General features: G+C 41.9%; 1 protein-coding gene across 1 annotated transcript in view; it reads left to right on the top strand.

The window, feature by feature from the left end:
- The window catches only part of cdkal1 (CDK5 regulatory subunit associated protein 1-like 1), a 224,192-nt gene that overhangs the window by 30,772 nt on the left and 167,085 nt on the right, over window positions 1-26,335 (top strand). The window contains exon 4 of the mRNA XM_028980453.1: window positions 10,791-10,875. Within this exon, the coding sequence (XP_028836286.1) occupies window positions 10,791-10,875 (85 nt within the window). The remainder of the gene's footprint in view (window positions 1-10,790; window positions 10,876-26,335) is intronic.

Here is a 26,335-nt window from a genome sequence, read left to right as displayed (position 1 = left end):
TCACTCATGGAGCCTGAGGTGTCCTCTCCCTTGTTGCTGAAATAGTTGTACATTTTGAGAGCTTCACCTCTATTACATGAGCAGACACACGCCTGGACTGCAATGGTGAAAATACTTCATGTTGCCATTTGGGTTGTGAGAGATCCCACTAGGCTCCCTTCACGCTGCCTGTTCTGGTTATCGAGAGTGCTCCCATAGCGCGCAAAACGAGTTAAAAAGTGCGGCGGCGTGGAGGGTATCTCTTCTCCCTCGACTCTTTACCGATTGCCCCTATAACAAGTACCATCCGTTTACAGGCGTTTATGTGTGGAAATTGGGGCAAGCAATGGGAGGTTTGCATCCGTAGCAAAAACATGGTCCTTGTCCCTTACTGCATAAGAGACCCCCTTGACTCCCTCCTGTTCGCAGCTGCTCTCTCTCTCGATGTGTGAGTGTGTGTGTGTGTGTGTGTGTGTGTGTGTGTGTGTGTGTGTGTTAGACGTAAACAGCATCCATCTTTTGCTACGCTAGGTGGTCCCAGGGCACTGGAGCTCAGGGAGATGGAGTGAGCATCCTTGTGTCCCTGAAACCACAGAGACCACTTTTGTGGAACCGTGCACCTGTACACCACGTACACACACACACATACACACTCACATAGGGCCTGTTGCCTTTGCCATGTGCCAGTTGTGTTATTGTGCAAGCTGTAGCCTTCCTTTTAAGGATGGAATTTAATTTTGAAAATGTATTTTCAGTTATTTCTTTCTCTGAAAGCTTATTGGTCAAAGACCCTTATCTATTCAATGATCAAGTTCAATGCAATGCATTATTTGTTAGAGTTGCTTATAGAAATGATTGAATTCTGTGCAATATATCAATATTATTAGTATATTATTATATTAGTTTCATGAGTGTGTAATGATATAGGATTAATATTGGGGAAAATCGCATAGTTTCTTTATCTAGGTTACAGTGCAGGTTACAGTGCCAAAAATGTATGAATCCTTAGAAGCTGATGTTGAAAAATTGTTGAAATAAAGATTCAGTTGTGTGACAGGTGTTTGTTTATGGCCCTTATGGTACAACAGACAAATTGTGCTGAATATGGTAAAGGTTATTTTGCTTTATATGCTGGTAAACTGATTTTATATTCGTATTTTGTATTTTACTTTATATGTTAATTAAATTTAGGGCTTCTCTCCATTTTTTTCATGTTTCTGTAAAGATGCACTCAAACTAGCAATCGAAACCGAAATCAATTAAAACAAATATTGGTCAATGAGAGAAAATATATTGCAGGTTCAGATTAGACATGCTGGCAGCATTGTGAGCATTGCAGGGTGATCAGATGTACCTAGAAATATTCATTAATTAAATTAATTATTTCCAAGAGGTTTTTGCCCCATAAATTTAACATTCCCTGCATTTCATGTATTTGTTTGTTTGCATGTATGCAGTCACCTTGGGACACTTCTGATTGGTCAGTATGACTGGTTTCAGATGAGCATGTCCTGTGACTGATAGCTCAGAAGCGTTCTGTTTAACATGCTTAGTTTTTTTTGCAAATTGCATTGTTTCAAATCATGATTTCGATTTGAAATCAATGATTTGTGCAACCCTAGTTGACATGTTTTTTTCCCCCATCACGTGGAGTAAGTGGGACTCGGCTGTGTACAGGCAAATCTTCAGATGTTTGCCTGAACGGACATTTCTGCGCTGAGCCAAGCGACAGGGCCCAGGTCATAAAAATGCAGATTCTGTCTTGTGAGCACTGCCACTCTCCCTCGCCAAAGAATTTAAATGAGCACAATTACCACAGAGAGCGCTGTCTGCAGTCAGGTTCATTTTGAAGACGTTCAGAGATGATGGCAGTTGCCAGCAGGAGGCCACCATCACTACAGCCTCATGTTTTTTTTGTTTTTTTTCTCTCGCGCCTTTTCATTTTCCTCTCTCTCCTGCTGGATCTGCTCCTTTACTTGGACTGGATTGATAATTAGGCTTTCTGATTTGGCTGTTTCTGCATGGCTGCTGGCTGCTGTAATGGAAGTATTCCTGGAGGAGGGTAAAATGCCTGGGCGTCTGCCAGTGAAAGGCACGGTATTAACAGGTGGTGGAAGAAAATGACAGAAGTGAGGCAGAGTGGCACCGAGAGCTGTGCTGTGGCATGGTCACTGCGCCGGCGGCGTGTCCTGCCTCACTTTGTGCTTGACAGCAAGTCATTGACTCCACTCACCCTGAATACGTTTATTCCACATATTTATTTAGTTATTTATTCATTTTTCTGACTCCATTTCTCATCGCGTGAGCTGTCAGCAGGAGATCTTGGCAAAATTGAAGTATTAATCTTGCTGGTTTGTGTCACTTCTCGTCAACACCCCCCACCCCTCTTTTTACTGCCGTCCTCCCCCTCCAAAAAAAAGAAAAGTTGCAGAGTAATATAACACCTTTCTCCTTTCATTTCGATTGTTTGTTTAAACGCGAAGAGTCAGGAGCGCGGACTGGTTCTGGCGGCTCGGTGTGTAATCTCTCAGAGCGGTGTCACAGCCGGTTCTGCCTCCCCAAACTCTGACACTTTGATTTAGATTGATACAAGTTCAATAACTGCGCCGTGGCGCCTTGATGCGCAGTCCGAATTTCATTATTTACCAACTCCTGCTCTGGACCGGGAGCTCTCCTGCTTCAGCTGTTTGCTGAGAGAATGTCAAATACTGTCAGAAGATGTCAGAGGTCCTCTTCGCATTTCAAACTGTTTCTTCAGCCATTTTGCCTTCAGTTGTTTTAATAAATGTGGTATTTTTGTGCTTTTAATTTCCTGAAAATAAAAGTGGTGAAATAATGATTGTTTGCTTTAATCTGCCGCCAATAAACAAATTTGCACTTCGAGCGTCAGAGACTAGGCAGCATTACAAACATCTAAATATTTACTAGTCATCAAACACAAGTTTTAATTGCTGTCATTTAAGTTTCATAAAAGATCACAATAAAAAATCCTGAATGGTCTAACTATTTATAGGCCATGGGGAACCTGAGGTCTTTCACTTAATTAGCATGTTTGGGCTTCAGGAGGCAACTAGAGGCATCATGATCCTAAATATGAAATCATTTTTCGGGAGATTTCTGGAATTTATCCAATGTTCGTCTCAACCAAGCATTACCTGAACATCTTATTGAGTGACCCAGTGACGCACGTGGCATGACCATAAGTGCCCTCTGACAACAGAAACAGCCATTATGTCTGTAATGAACAAGTTCTCACATTGTAATACACTGACATCAGGGTCAATTAAACACCACTGGACTTGAAGCAGGACTCCTGAAAAGAAACCATTCACTCAGCTTTGTAGTCTCATAAAAGCTCTCAAAATAAAGTCATTAGCTTAAAGAGATTTGGTGGGCGGCCATGAGATTCTCCACACCAGTGGACAAAAACAATGACCCTTCTGTTTTGCTAAGTCTTTGAACTTTAAAATGTTCGTAGTCTTACCAGAGCTAGAGCGATGTGTGCCGTCTGTTTGTATGAAGTCAGGCGAACCCGGACCTCGAACACCCCTTCAATATTGTTAACCCTTCGAAATCGAATGCAGGTCGCAATAAGCAATCTCTATGTTGTATTGTCTGAATAAAAAAACTGTTGCAAATAGCTTGCATGCCTTGGCCAGGGTCGGTCTCGTTCTCCCATTTTCCTGTGTTGTGAGTGTGTCTTTTTGCCAGGAATGTCCTGGGGGAGGCTTCTGCGCTGACAGCTGATATGATAGGTTTATGGTCACCGCAGCCAGACGGTACGGGGAGAGAGAGCAGTGCACCTCAGGCAAAACGGCTTCGAATTAGTGCTAATTCCGCTGTCGGCGGGGTGGGGGTGGCATGCGGACTCGCGGCTGCCGTCTCCAGCAGCAGCGAAGCAGAGGCCTGCTGCGCGTGGGAGTGCGGCACACAGGTTTATGTTCCTGGCTGACCGCAAACATATCTGGCTGCAGATAATGGCCAGTGTGTCCCGCTGCTGGGGTTTGACCCAGTGATTTGCCTACACGTCTCGACGTGTGTTTTGGCTTTAGAAAGCAGCCTGCTGCTTTTTTTTTTTTTTTTTTCTCCCCTTCCACACACACATTTTTCCTCTAGACAGAGTTGTCCTCCTTTGCTCTTTCCTGTTATTTTAGGCATGTGGACACTCTGCAGACATATACAGTACATTACAGATGTTTAACCCCAGTCCTGATAACATTTTTCATAATGGCTGCGCCTGTGACCTGATTTTGATGTTTCTTTTTTATTCAGCTGCTGCATTTTAAAGGCAAATGCTATACATAATTGTTAGTCTTTGCTATCTCCATGCAGTGTAAACACATGGCACCAGAAACTTTCCTTCCAAACATGTCTTGAAGGCTAAACAACGGTGATGGACTCTGACAGCCTGTATGGTTGCAGGTTGCATTCTTTAGGCGCACCGAATGAACCCTGCGGTTTACAGGGGCTTGAAATGTATACATGGGTTTCTTTTCCCTCTGCTTTTCGCTCTGCAATTAAATAAGAGTAGTGAAGCCTGAAGAGTTCGTGCGTACGAGTGCTGGGGCGCTGTGCTGCTGCCTCTGGGCGTTTTTGAAGAAGTCAGCTGAACTGAGCCGTGAAACAGAGGTTTAGGGATTGGACCTACCTTACTACCTCATACTACCATGACCCACCAGGCTGTCCCTTTTTCATAATGCTACTGATTCATTTTAAATAAGCTTCCCTCACTTCGATTTGCACACAGTCCTGTGAGCATTCACCTTAACTTGCTGCTTTCCTTGCTTTGAAACAGATGTAAATGAATGTATTTTACATTAAACAGTTTTAAATGTGAGGGATGCCTAGACCAGTTGCTCTTATAACACATTTGAAATAGCTTGTTTGATTTCTATGGTTAGCAGCAGATGGCTGATATAGGTTGCTGATCCCACTCTGCCAATCATTGTATATGGTCTGGTCTTAATTTAAATGGTATTATGTTATTTAATGGTCTCTACCTCCAGTACTTGCCCTGAAGTGTAGTGACACGTTTGCAAGGCCTCCAAGTTTTGCCACAATAACAGACAGACTTCTCCTTTCACCCTGTGTGGCCACACCCTGTGTGGCAGTGTGGCAGTCCTGACCTCAGGACCTTGTGGAAGTTTTAGACTCCATAGTTGCTGCAGATAGATTAATGCTGGGAAAGTCCTGACTTAATTTGTTTGCAAAATGATTAGATTTTCGCCACTTTATTTGGTCTTATCTTCTATCTTCTTTTGTCTCATTTCTGTTGACCTTTGCTTGCGCGACCCACAACCCAACCCCCACCCCTCTCTTTCTTGCAGCACCTGCTATAATAGGTTTATTTAAGTTGGACGCTTCAGGTAGTGTTTTTAAGCAGCTTATTGTACATAAACTGGGCGATATGAAGTTTATCAAAATATTTACAGTAAAGCTAAAGCTTTTTCCTTATTGCTGGTGGGAGTTTATTTGTGAGCATTGGGGATTAGACGTGTCTGATTTAGGATTATAGATTTATCTTAAGTATATATTATGTATTTAAATGACTAACTTGTGCAGAAAATTGAACCATTTATGAAGTTAACTATGAGAGTAACATCCACCATTCACTGAGGTGGAGCTGGCAATACAGTTACACATGACCAGTGATATATATTTATGAATGGAAATAGACCTTTTTTGTGTTACATATACAATGATAAGTGAGTAGATAAGTGATTTCTGTCTGAGAGTATATACTCTAAGAGAGTATTCATCTATGTTCCTCCGTTGTGGCTGCTAGGTGGTGGAATGAAAAAAAAATGGAAATACTTGGATTGAATATGGCTCTTATGTATAATAAAAAAGAAGGGGGTACTGAGTTAGTGAACCGAATGAGGGACTGTCAGTGATTGAGATCTTAGATCTTAACACACTGGATAAGGGTGCCAAATGCTGTAAAATGTGTTATTTAAATGCTTATTTCTTCATGCTCTCTGTGACTGATAGATGTGGCGCCTTTTGACTTGTGGGATAGCCCTTGTTCCTACAGTGCTCTACTTATTACTGGGAAGGAGCACACAGGCCAGTGCACGCTGAGGAACAACAGCGCTGTGTTACCATACCCTCACATTCCTGCCACGACGAGTCACCATCTCACCTCACATTGCCCTCCTGTCTGCTTTATCCCCCTGTCTCCAGTCTGTCTCCTATTGGCTCCTAAAACGTGACTCAGTCAGGTTGCAGTGCATTATCTTATATTTGTGTTTTGCATAACCTCTGACTTTTTGAATGTCTGCAGCTTTTTTTGCGCATTTAGGGTACGCTGGTACCAAAGTGATCATATATATGTATTGCGCTGTCATTAGTCTTTTCATTGTGTCCTGTTTAGATGGACAGGACTAATCTGAGAGAAGTCTTAGGAATGCCACCCGCTCCAAACCATCAGCTGCCAAACACATCTGTTTGCACGTCCTGTTTTCCAGACCCGTGATCCAGAACGCTAAATCCGCCCTGGCTTTCTCCAAGCCTGTCTGCGGTGCACCCCTTCAGCTTGTTCACCCTGCCCTAACCTCCCTGCCTCAGTCGTTACCAGTTCCCATGGCTCCTGCCCCTCTTTCTCTCCCTGTCTCCCATTCCCTCAGGCTGGGTGGCGGCTCGGCTCCACTCTCCTCCTCATGCTGCGTTTTTCCCCTCTTCCAAACAAACAGCCGCACTAAAACAAACACTCACTCACCTCGGGGCCATGACTGCGGGCCCCAGAAAACAGGAAAGCCTCTGACTGAACTGTCTTTGTATTGGAGATAACATTGTGTGAGACATTGGGCCAAGCAGGTGCTTATATCTTACCCTAAAGCTCCCGTTCCAGTTTTTACCACTGCTGGGGTTCTTTCCGATTAGACAGTGGTGATTTTTTTTGTTTGTTTTAGTGAGCAATTAGGGGGAAGTGCATTTTGTGCAGAGGTTTCTGGGAAAAGTAGCAGTCATGGGCTTGTAAAGTGCTTTTAATTCTCTGACCCAACATTTCAATCACATTTAACTCATCCGGAGGAGTCACACCACTCCCCAACGATTATGAATGGAACACACGATCCTTGAAGGCTTCTGGTTGTGACTTTAAGCAGAAAGAACTCTGCTCCTGGAGCTGTGCGCGTCTTTTCCCAGGGAATTATGTTGATTTCTGAGTGCCAAGTGTCTGCAGTGTGGGTTCCTCTCCGTTTCGTCTCTGGCAGCATTCCCAATTTCATCCAAAGCATATGGTCTCACCGGTCATTAATAGTAACGTTTGACAACAGCAGTGAACAAAAATAACGTTGGGGTGCTGATTAAGCTAATGTCTGATCCATTGGCAGGTTGCTTCAGACATCTGTCAGGAGTCGTGCAGATTTTTTCTGCATTTTTTTTTTCTTTATCAGGGATAAGCATCATGTTGACCTCAATTGTGTCAGTTGTTTCTGTGTGTTTAATATGTGTGTGTGTGTGTGAGCGTGTGCTCAGTGGATTGGGATATACTGTAATTCCACATGGGATGAGTGCAAACAGAGCAGCTGAGCTGAGGGGAAATCCACAACTTTGAAGTTGTCAGGAGATTTTGTGTGTGTTTACACAAAACCCTGACAGAGCATGTTAACCTCGGCAGAAAACAGAAACTACCTCATTAGAGGTAGTGTGTGTTGTCACTGAAAGAGCGCGGTGGTTGGATTTTCCAACCGGGCCTCAGGTTATGGCGGCGGCAGGCGGTGAGACAGCAGTGCCATTTAGTCCCTGGAGCCACCGATCCCACACAATGGATCTGTAACATGAGAGTAAGTAAATGGTTGATGTGAACTGTACAGCCTGTGTGGCCGTGAGGGCACCATACTCCCATCAGTGTTGGGGTTTTCGTCCCACGGACACTTGGCCTAATGGCCTTCGCGTTATCGACCTCATTAGAACACTCTGCGTCCTTGCTTATTGCGCAGGATGAAACGTACCCATACGGACCTTTAAAAAACCTCTCCTGCAATGTTCCAGGAAAGTACATGTTCCTATTTCAGAATAGAATAAAAGAAAACAGGGTCGCTTGCCATGAGCCAGTAATTAGTGACTCAGAATTCGATCGGCTCTTTACTAGCACTTGCATCACCACTGGTTTTTTTATGAGGCCACGTGTTTCTTCTCCGGTTGGTTTAACAATGATCTTAATTGACCGTTTTCCCCCTTGTGTGGATATGCTCTGTTTACGACTTCAGGTTTTTAACAGCGGTGAGAGGACACTTGTGGCTGGGACACAGTGTAAACAGTCCTCTGAAGGGGGCGGAAGTGTTCTGAGTAACTTTGGCTGACTCAGGACTCCTGTATGATTTTTTTTTTTCCTGGAACAGCTTTTATGGTGTAAACCTGTGTAAAACTGCTGTTTACCACAAAAGCAGGAATACAAGTTGGGTCTTTTGGGTTGCATAAAAAAAGCCCCAAAATCACCCATAGAGGCTAATTTGGTTTGTAATATGGTGACTAAAATCCACATCATGTGATTTTACATAATTTTCACTCAATAATTCAGTAATATGCATGGTTTATGGACACGGGAAACCACAGCCATGGTCAAAGCATAAGGTGCATCATTCATTTTGTATTGATTTCTAAAGCAGGTTTCTTCTATTCTGGACCTTGAAGCCAAATTCTATTTCAGCAGATTCCGGGAAGTTTCTGAGGTCTGACTTAGAGGTGGAAAAAGGCTGGAAAAAATTGAAAACCATGTGTTGAAGAACTCTGCTCTTTGAATCCATCAATATATTCTCATTTTCCACTTATTAAATACATTGTATTTACATTGTGATGATCCTAGCGCTGAGAAGTCACTTGCCACATTAAAGCTATGTTACCCATTTTGCCTCAGTATGTTGTGTGTGTGTGTGTGTGTGTGTGTGTGTGTGTGCGCGCGTGCGTGCACAAACCTGACTTCTCAACCTTCTCTGCATTTGTTGAATGCAACCTGTGTATGCTTCAGTGAGCCACTTTAACAGATAGCAAGTGAAGTATCTAGTTCACCATTGTGGAAGTGGCAGGGGACTGTGCTTTATGTGTTAGTGTTTGTGTCCTATCTCACTACTCTGTCTGTGTGTGTGTGTGTTTGTGCGTGTGTTTATTACCCAGTGTGACATCTTGAGTAGTGTGTGGTGTAGAAAGCAGTGGAATCCCCTCGAGGCCCAGCTGAGGCTGGTGTGTCTCGCCTCACTCAGGGAGGTGGGTGCAGTGGGGGGTAAAGCGCCGGAGAAGGGCACAGAGACACAGAAAAAATTATGGTCTCCGTGGAAACGCATTATTTACCGCTGAGTTGCAGCTCTGAATTTGACGTGGTACTAGATATTTGTTAAACTGTACTGTCTAATTATTACCACCAAACTGTCCTGTGAGGTCAGACACCACATGTTGTTTCTGTACTTTCAAGACATCCTCCTTCAGCTTTTCAGTGTAGACTGTGTGTGTTTATTAACAGAAGTGTTGATGCCCAGCATAGTACTAATCCCATTATAACAACAGTCTCTACAGTTTGTTGCTCTGTTAACTTCAGGAAGCTGTTTGAATCATTTAAAGGTCTGTTAAAGGTTGTAATCATTTAAAGGTCTATCATGAAAATTTCACTTTGTGAGATTTTTTTAAACATTATTACTAGTTCCCGTAGCCTATCTGTGGTCCTGCAGTGGCTAGAAATGGTGATCGGTGTAAAGAGTGCTTTGGCCATTCTGCTTCGCCGTTCAGAGAGTGGCAGCTCAAATGGTTGGATGTGGAATTTGTCCCCATATGGTGTCATAAGGGGAAAGTTTACCTCCCATTTCTCATGCTTTGACCGCCCAGAAAATTAAGGGCTTGTCATGACTGACAATCACTTCACGTTTTTTCACATTTGATTTCCCACCACTCACCTATAAAGAAACGGAATTTACCATAATTGCTTGAAAACGTGCAAAGCATTGCAGTTGTTCGGTGATTGGATGTAAAATTGAGCACACAATTTTTTGTTTAGTTTAGTTTGAGACTCTGGGCGGGTTAATTTGTTCTGTAATTATCTTGAAAAACTCTGACACGGCTTCCAAACATTGTGGTTTGAGAATGGTGTTGGTGAAAGTAAAGGAATTGTCATTGTGAAACACTGCAGCAGAGCACATGGTGCGCACAACAAAAAGTGTCATCAGCCTTGGTGAGCAGTGAGCAGCCATGACAGGCACCCGGGGAGCAGTGTGTGGGATGGTACTTTGCTCAGTGGCACCTCAGCGGCACCATGGCGGATCGGAATTCGAACCGGCAGCCCTCTGATTATGTGGCCACTTCCTTAACCACTAGGCCACCACTGCCCCATGATGACGTAATTTCCGCGAATGCCTGCTCACTTCTATAGACCGGTCTCCACCTCGTCCTGACTCTTTCCTCCTCATTAGCATTTAAATCTAAATCCCATTGTGTGACTTGCTAAAAGTGGCTGTAATTCTACACCATGGCTGAATTACAGTGTAAGGGGTCCACTAAGACCTGTATAAAAGCAAAAAAAAATTCACAATAGGAGACCTTTAAAAATTTTATAATAATATTTTTCATTTATGTAGTACGGTAGATGGGAACTGCTGTGCATATCAGTTGATGACATCCATTTGTGTGACATCTGATATTTCTGTTTTTTCATTTAGTTAATTGGCCTTTGCTGTCCTTCTCATTCTGAATATCAAGTCACAGCTGTTACATGTGTAGACAATGTGGATATAAAATTTGAATTTTAATGGGGATGCTTTAATGCATTGCTAAATATGTAGTTTCATTGTTTCAGTCTGTCTGCCTGTCTTTGTTTTTTTCAGATGACCCAGCCGAGGCAGATCTTTGGCTGCTGAACAGTTGTACAGTGAAGAATCCAGCTGAGGACCACTTCAGGAACTCTATCAAGTAAGGTCATACATGTTTGGAATTTGAGTTGTTATGGGAAATACAACTCATATCTGAACTTTCTCATAATTTGAGATTTTGTTGTGACAGTGACATAGAGGATGACCTTATTCGTTACTAACAAAATACTCAAAAAGATTATAACGGGCAATCTTAATTCAATGGTATCAATTGCAAAAACCCTTTCAGTCATGGACCTGAGACTGCCATCACTTGCCAAATCACAAGGGAAGAGGCAGTTGAGAGAGTCCTCCTTAATGCCCATTCTTTAAAGCCGTATGTGGCATCTTCTATGTTCTCTTGCTCCACTAAAGCATCATCATCTTATACATTCCTGTACATATACACTGCTCAAATTAATGAAATATTCTTATAAATACTTATTAAATACATATTCTTTACATAGTTGAATATGCCGACAACTAAAAAAAACACAAAAATTGTTGTTGGAAATAACATTTATCAACACATGGATGGGCTGGATTTGTAGTAACACTCAAAATTAAAGTGGAAAAACAAGTCCAAATGAGGCTCAGTAGTGTGTGTGGCCTGTATGTCCTCCCTACAATGCCTGGACATGCTCCTGATGAGGTGGTGGATGGTCTCGTGAGGGATCTCCTCTGAGACCTGGACTAAAGCTTCCTGCAACTCCTGGTCAGACTGTTGTGCAACGCGCTTTGGTGGATGGAGCGAGACATGATGTCCCAGATGTGCTCAATAGGATTCAGGTCTGTGGAACAGGCGGGCCAGTCCATAGGAGAGCTGTGTGGCCCCCCCCGAAGAAATGCCACTCTACACCATCACTGACCCACTGCCAAACCGGTCCTGCTGGAGGATGTTGCAGGCAGCAGAACATTCTCCACAGCTTATCCAGACTCTGTCACGTCTGTCACATGTGCTCAGTGTGAACCTGCTTTCATCGGTGAAGAGCACAGGGCGCCAGTGGCAAATTTGCCAATCTTGGTGTTCTCTGGCAAATGCCAAACATGCTGCACGGTGCAAGCACAACCCCCACCTGTGGACGTCGGGCCCTCATACCACTTTCATGGAGTCTGTTTCTGACCGTTTGAGCAGACACATGGGGATGTCTTGCTAATTACCTGTAATTTCCACCTGTTGTCTATTCCATTTGCACAACAGCATGTGAAATTGATTGTCAATCAGTGTTGCTTCTTAAGTGGACGGTTTGATTTCACAGAAGTGTGATTGACTTGGAGTTGCATTGTGTTTAATTATTCCCTTAATTTTTTTCCAGCAGTGTATATCGAACATTCCTCTCTCCATGGTCGCTAATTGGTTCCTCCAGTATGTGTGGCATGTACATTTCCAGCAGCAAGATGTGCCCAAGAATAGTGCTTGTGTCTGTGTGTAGGTGCTGAATTCGTATGCGAGTTCAAAATATTCCATAATAGCAGCATTTAGGCTTTTCTCAACCATCTTAAGTTCTAAAATGGGGATGTATCAAACAGACCTGAAGGCCTATGCTGAACACTTTCTTATCATTCACTAATGAGCCTCTCATGAAGTGGCTTTTGATGATGACAAAAGTGAACAAAGCAGACCAGAAGGTAAAAAGAGGCAATTCTGGGGGGGAAAATGATTTATCAAACATACTTCACATACTCCTGCTACAAAAATACTAAATATGTTTCTTGCATTGAATTCTGCAAATGATTCCATCTTAGTCTCCATAACCACCACAGAGTAAGTTTTGACTGGTGGTGTATATTTTAGAGGAATGGATCTGTTGCAACAGTCTTGTTTCCAGATACATCCAGAGGTCTTGTGGAGGGAACAGAGTTGTGTGAACCACATCACCATACAGTTGCCTCTTACACAACCATTTTATGAATGTGATTTTCTGATTCTACAATATGCCCTTGCCCCTGGGAACTTAAAAGCTTGAGGTTCTTCTCTGTAAAGACATTCGTTTTACATTCCTGCTCAGTGGTGCTCCTTGTTTTTCAGTAGTTTTCCTCTTCTGCTGCCATGTTGTAAGTTAGGGTTGTAAGTTATACAGTATTATTCTGTGTGAAGAAGTATGATTGATGTGTGGAGTCACACTGGACTGTGTGGTTGAAGAACCTGGTTAATGCAAGATGTTACTCAATTGTTTTTTGCTGCACTAAGCAGGCCAAGTGAAAATTAATAATAATAATTTTGCTGTTAAATGACAGTCTATAAAGTTATCTCCTTGTCTGAGAGAGGGGCTGAAAGCATCTGCAAGTTACGACAGGTACCTGAAGGCTGTCGTGACTCTGTAATTTTCTCACGTTCAGATTCCACATGCTGTTATAGAGACAGCAGGCTGAGATCAGGCTCAGCATAAATAAACAATTCCAGCATCTTGCAGAGCAGAACTAGCAGTAGTCAGGCCCAGAATGCCATCATGTTGCAGTTATCTCTGTAATAGCCCTGAGGAGTGTTGGCAAATCCCAAATTATTATCGCTGACGTTGGAACGTGCTTCTTCCTGCCTCTCAGAATGGTTGCTGTTTTGGCAACACAGATCCTGATAAGAATGTGCTTTGTGTGCATGTTAGTACATTTTATACATAACTGGATCAGATAAAAGGGGTTAAAGAAATTTATACAAAATACAAAGAAAGGTTTTGGGTAAGTAGAAGCCGGAGGTTCACATGGACAGTTTTACTGGCATATAATATATTTATTTAGGTAAAAAAAACAAAAGTGAACATGCAGGCCACATTTGAAATCTGAATACCTCAGTGTGATGGGGAAGAGGGGTCATCTGTCGTGGACTTTATGTGACTTCAACCTTTCTTTCTCATATGGTCAGTCCCCATGGTGGGCCTCATCACAGTGGAAAAAAAAAAGGATAAAGGGAAGGGGCGGGGGGTAAAATCTCTCCCAGTCGTATCCACCCGGTTACCGCACGACAGCTGCTCTGAGTATTCAAATCCCCCTCATGCCCTTAATTCACACCGGGGTAATTTGATTACACTCGCTCTCTCTTTTTTTCATACTCAATACACAGCTTTACTTTCAGCCCGTTTTCCCTTGTAAATTCAGAGCAGGGTTCGGACTGCAGCACTCCTCTTGTCTCCACGGGGAGGGCCCAAAACACAAGTTCATTTGCATAAAAACTGCCAGATTAAAGCGGTTGGCTGTTTTGCATTTTGATTATATTTTTCCAGCCATCAACGGGGGCACATGTGAAGGTGAAATCGTCTTAGTGCCTAGGAGGCAGAGGTTAAATGGAGGAGATGTAGTGAAAGTGGTTGTGGGCTTGTCTGTGTTTTTGGTTTTGCTAAAATGGTAGTGGTGGTCATGGTGTGGACAGCACCTACCCTGTGAAAGTCCCGTTGAGAGCATTGCCTTATACATTTTACATACTTTCCCAATTCTGAAGTTAAAACATGTCTTATGCTAACAAGTTTAATCTTTTCTGTTATGCTTACTTCATACAGCATGTTTGACACACAGAGAAACAGTTTGGTCTGTAGAGTGAATTTATATATCATGGTGTAGAGCATCATTAAAGCCGTATCGTTTCCATCCATTCAATTTCATGAACTTATTTCTTCATAAAAGTCATAAAAGAAGTCTTTCATAATATCTCGTGTGTGTTTAGGTCTGTATTTTGATAGTGTTTTACATTACTTTACTGTTTGTTGTAAATGTAGATATATATTTGTATTGATTTGCATGCTATTTCATCAGAATGTTTTTGTGGCACTGGTTAATTAGGTTTAGCCAATTAGACACTCAATATCGCACTTTCAGATTATGTACTCTGCATCTACAGTTAGAACTATTGGTGCTCCCCTGTTCATCACCATCTCCTTATATGACAGTGAATACCAAAATGCCATGTTCAAGTTGATGTTGTGTGGGAAGTATCACGTTTGTAAGATGTTAAAAATGTCAAGGATAAGGAGAAAAAAACACACACAAACAGTATTGCTATTTGTGCAGAAGTTGTTACTTGTCCAGAGTTGTGTGTAGATGTGGATTTGAAGATCGACTAGTTACCCATCAGGTTTTGCTTGTACAGCCATGTTGACAGTTTCAGCCCTTTCGCTGATTGCAGTCGTCCATCTTTGAGTGTCCTGTTTTATATGTTTTATATGATTTGTACTGTCATGAAAAAAAGATATTTTCACCGGGGCAGTCTGTTTCCTTTGACAGCTAATAGTTTTTTATGGTCTGATATAGAGAATATTTTTTTCTTAGTCTTGGTGTAGCATTTGCAACAAGACAATTTTGCTGGATGAATACATCATTTCTAATGAGTGAATAAAAATGAGTGTTGGTTCTGGGACTGATATAAAGGTGGAAAAGAAATTGCTAAGAAAGAAATGCCAATGAGACTGAAGCTACATCATAAACATGAGCGATCTTCTGCAGAACACAGTCAGACAAGACATTGTTTTGTCTGTGGACATCCATAGACATCAATCCATTGTTTTGTTTTTTTAAGGGGTATCCAGTTATGTAATTGTTGGGAGATGCATATGAGATTCATATGATTTTGCACAACCACACACAGTCATAAGAGCACGTGGTGTAGTCACCCACCACATGCCCAGGGAGCACAAGTCCTTTCTGTCACTGCAACACCACCAGCCACTCATGCTACTGTGAACCGGACAAAAGAAGGAGACTGGAGAAAGAGAGCATGAGGGAGCGAGGGAGGTACAAAGCCTGGCACACGGCTCGCACGCCAGCTGCCAGCTCGCCTCGCGCCTAGTCACACGCTCCTCCATGCACCTGCTCCCCCTGGTACTGCGGCCACCCCACACCCGCCGCCCCATCTCTCCTCCACCTCTCAGACCGCACACTCAGGCTGGCAGAACACAGGCCCGCCGTCTGTACTTCTGTTTTGTTGTTTGTTCATCACAGATGAAACTGAATCTCAGGCCGAGCAGATGTTTGTGCATGATAGAAATATGACTCTGTTTTCCTTTTTTTGTTTTGTTCCGTTTAACGAAGATCCCTTAAGAATTCACTTTATATTTTCCTGGGTCTTCATTTTTTTATACCATGTTCCTTTTTCCCCTATGTTGGCATTAATCTTTCTGAAACCAGGCCTCTATGTGAGGAGGTTTGTTGTGCTTTCATCTGGCCCAGCAACATACTTAGGAACTCTGGCAACATCAACAGAGTGAGAACTCCCTCGGCCTCCGGAGGCCGATATTTGGCGTCTAATGCTGACACATTACCTACTGCAGCCAGGAACCTGCCTAAAAAGTAACCAAACTGGGGCAAGAATTTTAGGGAAGAATTTCACGTCAGCACGAAGGGGATTTTTTTTTTTTTGTGTGTGTGTGTGTTTTGCTAACGCAGGCACTTAAGAAATGACATTCTCTATGCTAGACTGTTAGCCTTGAGAGTCTGAGGTTTGTTATCAGTGGCGGCACAGCGTGGGGGGTAAAACGGCTAATCCAGGCTACCTGAGAAGCCCAACTGGCGGCAGCTGCTCGTACTCTGTGCCGGCCTATAGAGGGTGCTGTTCTTGCATTCAGCAGGGGCTGTTGCCAAGCAGATGCATGTGTTAGGGGGCAGCGATGGAGTGCTCTGCTTCTTCAGTGGCGTAAAACACTCTCCCACCAAATGTTCTGAAATTTTTTTACAGCTGCATAGTGAGCAGGATTGTTTTAGCAAAATTTGATGGACTACTGAACGACATAACTATGTCAACTGATGTGAAACTGCCATCTTAATGACCGGGGGAATTCGGTATTCACTGAATAATGATTTATTTTTCTGTTTTCTGATTTACGTGCAGCATTTTATTTTACATTACATAAGCAGTACCAAAAATGTTTGTCTATTTTGTTTCAAAATGTATATGAATATGGATTGCAGGAGATGCAGTAACGAAGTATAATATAACCTGAGCAGCTGATTCTGGATCACCTTTTTACAAGTGTACACTTCTTGTGTTTTGTCATGTCTTCGTACCATTTGCTGTAGCTGTAGCATGGACAATTTTATTTTATTGGGAAACTGCCCATTATAGTAAAATTTGAATTTTGTTACCAAAACTCATGATATTTTGTTGGAACCATGGTACAGATGGGTCTGGACCAAGTAAGCCAGAGATCTATTCGAACCTATTGAAGCAGCAACTTATTGAACAACCATAAATAAAAGAAAAAATGTGTGAATCGAAAAAGTTTTTGAGACATTTGTGGAGTTTTGGAACATGTTCATTCTGGAACTATTTTCAGGTTTATAGAAATGTGATTACATTAATTCCTTTTAAACCCTTCATTTATGTTGCACGTCAGTCTATATACATTTGACATGTGCAAATACACTGCAGTGCCAAATAGTTCTTAACACATGTGACTGTATTTTAAGTAGGGTCTTCTCACATTTTTAATTGAACATTGACTGGAGTGTTTAAAATGGAGTGTTGCTGGGTATGAAATATTGCTTATTGCCGTGATGGATTTACTTGCCTGTTATTTGACACCAAACATTGCTGAGCAATATGAAAACAAAAGTGTTTCTCAAAATAAATAGTATATGCTAAGAAATGTGCCAATTCTTATTATTATTACTAAAAAGAGGAAGGAGACAATGCTTAATGCTTTTTTTGGGATATGAGATCAAACGTTTGATTAAAGCCTGAGCATATTCAGTTTATTATAAAGAAAATATATTTCAACAAACCATCACACCTAAGGTTATAAAGTTTTTAAAGTCAGCGTGGCTTATGCGTTCATGATTCTGCTAAAAATATGAATAAATGCAGTAAAAGATGTATAAAATATATTATTAATCAGGTTCAAAGGGCTCTTTCAGTTTTTACAGAGTTTTTGTCTCAGTATCTGTTTATTTTTTATTTTTTTGAGTCCATTGAAGAGAGGAATTATCACAGTATTTTTGTGGTAGTACAATGCACGTGCATTGCAGAGGTTACAGTATAGATGACTGCAATTGCATCTGTTTTGAAGGGGGTAAAAAACAGCAACTGTAAATTAGAAATGCATTTCAGTTGAATATTTTTTTCCTGATAATAAAGTATTGAATACATTTGATACTGATTTGTTACTGGATAGTTTTGACTGGTTTTACATTCGGTGTAATTATTCTCCATTGTAGTGCCACAAACAGGATTCCTCTGGAGGCAGAGGCTGTCTCACAGGGACTCAAAATGTGCCAGGTTTGTGGAAACCTCACCACACATAGTCTCAACTCTTTGCAAATATAAACAGTGCAGGTGCAGTTTTGTATGACGAAGATGTCGTTTTGGAGAACATCTCTCCAGCTCATGAATAGTTAGCAGTGTGCCATATGTTGTGTTGGCGTGTCCCTCATTTCCTCAAGAATCGAGACCCATGTTGGTGTGAACAGCTCTGAAGCAGCTTTAGCTTGGTGAGGTTGCGAGGTGTGCATTGTGCCCTATGAATTGTACGAAGCCCCTCTTTCCAGTTGGGGACCAACAGCTTGGGCATTAAAAGCGAGCCGGTCCCTAACGGAGCTGCCAAGCAGCAATAACAGTAGCAGAAGCTGACAATCATGCCAAAATAAATGAGTTGAGGGGTTTAAACAAGCATGCTGTGGTTTATTCTGGTCTTTGATCACTCATTTATAAAAGCCGGAAAGAAAACAATATTTATTACTTTTGGAGATCGGGGGCCACCCTGGCTCAGGCGGTCGCGGTATTGTTGGGGAGCGGAAAGGGGCTGGTGGGAGGTGGGCAGGAAAAGACTGTGCTCTTAATGAAGCATAATTCTTTGGTGTGGGCAGGGACCTGGAGGAGCATCCAGCCTGTTTACGACGATGCATTAGGATGAGCAGTAATTTAATTTGCGGGGAATGGAAGGTAATAACGAAGCCGGGGCATGTTAATGATGACTGCTGAGGGGTTGCTGGGCAGCGCTGCCCTCACGCTCCACCTCTGTCTCTTTAAAATAGTTTTTTTTCACACTCAGCATTGGTTAATTTTCCTGAGTGAAATGATACATGGTGGGTCTGGGTTTCATAAAGTCACTTTATAAAACATTGAGTATTAATATTCCAAACCTCTCCCCTGGCTCTATAAAAAAACAAACACACAAACAAAAAAAAAAAAACAGAAACACAAGTTCCAGAATTATTTATTTTTAATAACATGTGTTTAATAAATGATTAAACATAATTTATAGAATTAGACAATTAAAACCATTTTCATAGGTCAGCAGGCCTGGGTGACTGCATGGGGCAGTGGTGGCCTAGCGGTTAAGGAAGCGGCCCTGTAATCAGAAGGTTGCCGGTTCGAATCCCGATCCGCCAAGGTGCCACTGAGCAAAGCACCGCCCCCACACACTGCTCCCCGGGCGCCTGTCGTGGCTGCCCACTGCTCACTCAGGGTGATGGGTTAAGTGCAGAGGACAAATTTCACTGTGTGCATCGTGTGCTGTGCCGCTGTGACAATCACTTTACATTTTTATTTTTACTCCTTTTCAATATGTACAGAAAATGTAGTTATGATTTTTTTTCCTCCTTCAAAAGATTATGAACACATTACTTCGTAGGATTATCCTGAGTGTACCATGGCCTTTTGTACTAAATACATTGTTTTGTTGTATGATGTCGTTGATAAAAGAGATAATGATATTCTAGTCTCAGACATGTTGTACTGGCAACATAATTACTTTGCTGCCCTTCAGGTGATTTAAAACAGATTTTTTTGGTTAATCAGAATTAAGCTTTCAGATAGATTGTGAGGTTTTTGGTTGTTTATTTAAATGTTATAAACTGTTGTCTGGTTTTGTTCTAGTTGTTGTTTGGGAATGGGATGTTGGGCTTCTCTGGACATGGCTTGGTGTGTCATACATGGTTAACATCACTGTGGAGGGATAAACTCAAGTGTAAGTGACTTGAGGGTTCTGACATGCGTTTTTGAACCCAAAGTAGAGTGGATGTCAGTGATTAAATTTTTTCAAGGTCAAATTGCATTGATTTTGAAATGTAAAGGTTCAGTGAGACAACACTGTGCATCAAACCAATTCCTCCCTCTGTGAAGGATGCAGGATGCATCCTAATACTTTTTATTTGAAATGCATCTGGCTGTGGTTGCTTGGTTACCAATTTAATCTTTCTGTGAAATATCGAGAAGAAGTATATGAATAAAAATATCACACAGACAAATTTAACTGAGTTTAAATTAACAATCATAAATAAGTAAATGTGATAAACGTGATCCCCTCTCTCTCCACACTTTAATTAAAGACTGTAATTGCAGCAGTTTTACCATATATACATGACTTCATTATTCTTGTTATGTGCCATAATTGGTGAAATTATACAACTTTCTCTGGTAGAGCAAGATGATTAGTGTTGAACTCGCTGTAATTGATGTCATTGTTTGCCAGAGCTTTTCCGAATAGCTCATCTCTCCTAGATATATTTCTTTTTTGGTACAGCTTTTTGTAAAGGCCCTAACCCCCAACCCCCAATATGTCTAGTCAAGCAGAGGCTGCTCCTCATTTTTCACACACTGCAGCAGCCCAGGCTGTGATTGCTGAATGGACAAGGATCGATATGGTGCCGGGCCTTTTATTGCGACTGTGAGATCTGCCACAACCTGCCTGACGGGGATGAAGTGAGGAGAAGAAAGGGGAGGAATGACACAGGAAAGAAGTAGGGGAAAAAGCATGTGTGCTTTGGTCATGGAAGGGTCATCTGGCCATCTGTCTGAGATCCTTCAGTGGTCTTTGTGTGCATAAGTCAGTCGTACATTTAATGGTTATCTATCTGGATACAATGGATGGTAAACAGGTCAGAGTCTAATTATTATTTGATGCCATCATAAGAATATGTTTTTCTTTCCTTTGTTTTTTCTTTGATTTCCAAGTGGTCCCTTGTTTGTTCAGCCTGCAGTGGTGCGGCGAGATTGATTGTAGTCATGGCCCCTGAGTTCATTCGCCTCTTGGAAGTTAACAGTTGTTAATGAGTTGATCCCCTGGAGCAAACGATTTTTATCTTGTTCAGTAACCAGCTCTAATTAACTTCAAACACTTGGGCAGAAGCGGAGCGGTGCCACTGTCGGGTAAGGCTCAGAAAATCGGGTCTGCTCTGCTCCTCTGCTTGTTAGCTTGACCTTGGTGGAGACCAGGTGACAGGTGATTTTCAGAGTCATTTTTGCCCATTTTAATGTAGGGAAGGGAATTGTTAAGGTTGTATTAAAATGTAGTCCATATATTAAAACACATCTATATTTTCACTTTAGAAATAACCATAATTATTCATTGCATTACATTGTTCTTTTGGAGTAACCACCACCTATCTTTTTGCAGTTACGTTAACATTTCATTCCCTGCATTATGCAGGCACACTTATCCAGAACAACTTAGATAAATTGGTGCTTGCTTTGTCTTCTGTCTTCTCAGTTCCGTCTGCTGTTGTGACCCACAATTCCATGCAATGTGTCAAACATCATGTTGAGAGTTTTTTTTTTTTTTCCCTTCTTCTTTTCAGGCGCAGTGTTCATTTTTGAGGATTTCTGTGTGAGATTCTTGTGGAGTCTTGACAATAGCTTGTTACAGAATTTAAATGTAGAACTTTCAAAGGTCACTTTCCTCCTCTCTCTGTCAGGGACTCGGAATCTATGGGAGTCTGTCTCTGGCTTTCACAGAGAAAATTTATTTTGCACATTTCAGTTTGTCATTTAATCCATCTCTTACATTTGTACCCTTAAGACCCTCCGTCAAACACAGTTATGTAGAATCAATTATTTCATTTGTTAAACTGAGCCTTTAAATGTGTGTCTTAAATGATGTTGTGTGCTCTCTCTGTCTATGTTATAAATGTGAATCCTGTACCCAGAATTAAAAGCAGAATGGGCAGGGGCCTGTCCAGTAATGTGACCAGGGATGTTCTTATTACAGCACCATTCACAGCCACTGAGAGCGTTGCAGGGATGGAGGTGGGATTGGGGGACTAGTTGAATCCAACTTCATCTGTAATATAAGGGATCTGTCATTTTGTCAGCTAAGATGGTGAACGTGATGTGCATGTCAATGCAGCGTGCCTGGAAGCTTTCCAGAAATCCCTTCCACTCTGGGTTGTTTGTCGGTTTTCTGCTCCCTGTCTGGGTACCCACTCATACACACCCGTGGGAGACATATGCAAATGATCACTGGATTGTGTTGGAAAATGTCACTGAAATCTCTGCTTCCCAAGCCAGCTTTTGACTCTAAACTATTCTTTTGGCCTCTATACTCAAATTTCTAAAATGACCACTGAACACGGCCACTTCTGCTATTGTCCAGATTAATTTGATTGTATAATGATTTGCATGGGCAACATATGTAAATTCAATAATGTGTTCTTATGGACATGTCTGTCAGGTTAATTGATGAACAGTTTATAGCTTCATTTAGAAAAGGTGATTTTAATATGTAAAAGAAGTATTCAGACACTCACATTAGCCTGTGTGATTTGTAATGGCAGAGGGTGGCATGATTTTTTTTGTCATGTGATGATCTAGTGCCTATGATCCCATTTAGTTTTGGACCTGGCAGCCTGAAAAATATAATTATAGCAGTGATTCCTGATCTGTTATTTCTGTTGTACTTTTGACTGCATATCACACAATCACTTTCCATTTCCTTTACTGTGGTAGAAGAGTGTGGAACAAATTACATAACATTTAGCATATTAAAATGATCAGTATAATCATTAGCATTATTTTGCACATTGTTAAAAATGAATATTATTATAATTATCTGCTTTGTTCATTGTAATAACTGTATGCCTCTAGCTAGTTCCACTTGCATCTGAAAAAAAAAGAAATGAAAGACCCCACACAAAAGATGCGTAATCTGAATTGGCATAATTGTACATAATACAACACTGACATATCAAAGAGTGCAAATAATTGTCATCTGTTAAGTATATACAATTTCAGCCAGTGTTTAGGAGCATGCTGTACTCATGTGTGCAAAATTAAGAACACAAAACATGGACTACTTTTCAATCTTCTGCACCACTGACAAAGTCCTTCCTTTGATGTCACACATGGAAAAGGACATAAAAAGGAACATGCTCACATTTAATCTCTGCTGAAGATCTTGAGGTTTTCCATTACTGGGTCCCTGGGTGGCAGGCAAACCTGCCCTCGCCGTCCTCACATGACACCTCATAGCCATTTGCTTGTTAAAGCCTCTTACATGTGGACACAGTTCTGTAACTCATCGCTGTGTGAGTCACTGGCTTCTCCATTGTGCCAGAGGTCAGATCTCCTGCCGTGCCCTCGGGTAAGCTGGGGCGCTGCACACCTGTTACATGCGGAGTGTGGGGTTATCTGTCAGCACTGTGTCCTAGTTACTGTGGGTCCTATTCATTTTGTCAAGAGGAGCGGCTCACGTGTGTGGTTTGAGGCCGTGCTGCTGTGTCATTGAGTGACATTGGTTAGGCCGGTAGTCACATCAAATGGAAGTTGACTCACCTGCTTGCCCAGTCATTGCCTCCGAAAACAAACTAATTGAGCACACGGCTGTATCAACTTTGAGCAAACACTGCTCAGATAAAGCTCCTCAGTGGCTTTTCCCAAGGGTTGTTTGCAGCATACAGTCAAAAAGCAGAAGCTGAGCCCAGTTTATACAATGGCTGTATGCTAACAGGAATCACTTGGGGCTATTAAATTCAATGGGAGAAGGAAAACTGCGCCTTTATTGAACTATGTGGTAAAAACATGTTGCACAACGCAACAGCATTTGCCTACCTTTCGGTGAAGTGTGTAAAGGTTGATTTGTGTCTCCATGATCCCTCACTGGCTCAGTGTAGGGCTCAGTGTAAGAACATTGGCAAACACATGACACTCACACTGGGGCAAGAACTTATTTTGCAGCCATCGATTGTGCAAGATGTCCCACTTAAAAAGACGAGAGAGGTCTGTATTTTTCATCATCGATACACTTCAACTGTGCGAGACAATGTAAAATAAGTATTTAGCACCTACAAACAAGCAAGAATTCAGGCCCTCACAGACCTGATACTTCTTTAAGAAGCTCTTCTTTCCTTCACTCATTACCTGTATTAATGGAAACTCTTTGAAGTCTGTATCTGTATAAAAGACTTCTGTCCACATCTTCAAACAGTCAGATTCCAACCTCCACCATGGCCAAGAACAAAGAGCTGTCTAAGGACACCACACAATCTCCCTCGACCTGGGGCTCCATGCAAGATCTCACCTCGTGGGGTACAAATGATCTTGAGAATGATGAGGAAACAGCCCAGAACTACACGAGGGGAACTGGTCAATGACCTGAAGGGAGCTGGGACCAGAGTAACAAAGGTTACTATTAACAACACTTTATGTCGTCATAGAATAAAATCCTGAAGCGTTTGAAACGTCCCCCTGCTTAAGGCAGCACATGTCCAGGCCCCTCTAAAGTTGGCCAAACACCATCTGGATAATCCAGAGGAGAATTGGGAGATTGTCATGTGGTCAGATGAGCCCAAAATAGAACTCGTGTATGGAGGGGGAAGAATGCTGAGTTGCATCCAAAGAACACCATACCCACTATGAAGCAGGGGGTGGTGGAAACATTATGCATTGGGACAGGATGACTGATCTGTATTAAGGAAAGGATGAATGGGGCTATGTATCATGAAATTTTAGGCAAAACCTTGTCCATCAGTGATCAGAGATGAAGACGAAACGTGGCTTGATCTTGATTCCAAACATACGGCCTGTGCAACGTATAGCTACATAAAAAGCATTACATGGTTCTGGAGTGGCCTGAGGGGGGAGTTGAAAGTCTGTGTTACCCAGTGACTGCCTCTCATTGTCTCTCACAGTTGAAGTTGAAGGGACCTTTCATCTTTTTAAGTGGGTCAACTTGCCAAATCAGTCCACAATACTTTTTAGCTCCACTGTGTGTGGAATCAATTAATAATCTGCCCAACAAAGCAGCAACTTCTAAAAGTCCATCACCCTAAGAGTCAAGCAGAAGTTTAAGGCTCCGTATTCAGAAAGGGTGACAAGGTGGCCCTTAGAACAGTGAGGGCAAAGTGTGCACACAGGCAGAAAATCCACAGCCGCTTCCAGGACATCGGAGACACATGGCGCATGTGGCAGGGCATCCAGGACATCATAAGCTACAGGACTAAAACCTCTGCCTGTGATAGCGCCCCCTCTCTACCGGATGCACAATTCACAAAGTCACTGTGACTACCTGGCCTCGCTCATGCTTTGTCTGCCCAGAGAATTTTCCACCTCTCCCCTTAAAAGTAACTCCACCGACAGTCATTGCTCCACCGTGGACATAAAAATGAGACGTAAGAGATTGGACGTAAAAATGAGCAAAAATGTTTTTTTTTTTGTTCCGTCACGGAAGACTCTGAAGAACCAGTGCATATATTTAATTAACATGTCACTGTGTAATTTATATCCTGTTATTATGGAACATTTAATATTTTCAAAAGATTTACAGAAAGACACTTTCTCAGTCACTCGCCAACTTTCTATGATGCTTTGCTATCTGAGAAAGCTTGATGTACAGATACAGTTTGTAGGTCAAACTCTATTAATGTGAATGTTTGATTTTTTTTTATAAAAATCTGGCTTAACAGTAAATCTGTTACTTGCTCAATGTTATGTTTTATAAAGAACTTCCATGCATTGATGTTTAGCCTCATGTTTTCATGTTTCTGAAAGTTTGCCTGCCTGTTAGATTCTAATTTGAAATGTTGTTTTGCTGCATGAGTAATGTCCAGATGGATTGTTCTCTAAAGAACTGTTTTTATGCAGGTTAATCTCAGAGAGAAGTTGTTTGCCTATAGATGCCCCTCAGTGCCGCTGCCCAGATGCCGTGTTGTTTGATCTGAGTTTTTCTTTTTTTCCCGGGTGTGCTAAACTGCCATTGCAGGCTGTCACGATAACGAGTTGAAAAAAAGAAAGTCTGAATGCCATTGTCTCCCTGTAGCGCTGCACTTATTGCTGCTTAAGCAAGCCGCAAAGGCGAGCTGAGGGGTGTTTTTGAAAATTGGGCGAGTGAAATTATGCAGATGTACTCTTTCATCAGGGCAAGCCTGGGAGCATGCTGGTGGTGGAGCCTGTCACTGAATACGGATGCCTACAGCCTGTCAGCACTGGGCATACAGGCTTAATAAATAAATAAACAAACAAATATATATATATGTGTGTGTGTGTGTGTGTGTGTGTGTGTGTGTGTATACACACACATACATACAATGCTCAAAAAATAAAGGGAACGAAAAAAAATAGGACATCCTAGATCTGAATGAATTAAGTATTCTTATTAAATACTTTGTTCTTTACATAATTGAATGAATTGGAGTCACACTCAAAAATAAAGTGGAAAAACACAGTATAGGTTTATCCAACTTTGATTTAACATCCTTAAAACAAATCAAAAAGAGGCTTAGTAGTGTGGCCTCCACGTTCCTGTATGACCTCCCTACAACACCTGGACATTCTCCTGATGAGGTGGCGGATGGTCACCTGAGGGTTCTCCTCCCAGATCTGGACTAAA

Source organism: Denticeps clupeoides, chromosome 5 (genome assembly GCF_900700375.1).
Source record: "Denticeps clupeoides chromosome 5, fDenClu1.1, whole genome shotgun sequence".
NCBI classification, from domain to species: domain Eukaryota; kingdom Metazoa; phylum Chordata; class Actinopteri; order Clupeiformes; family Denticipitidae; genus Denticeps; species Denticeps clupeoides.
Note: the sequence above shows the minus strand (reverse complement) of the source record. Positions and strands in the feature narration are given on the sequence as shown.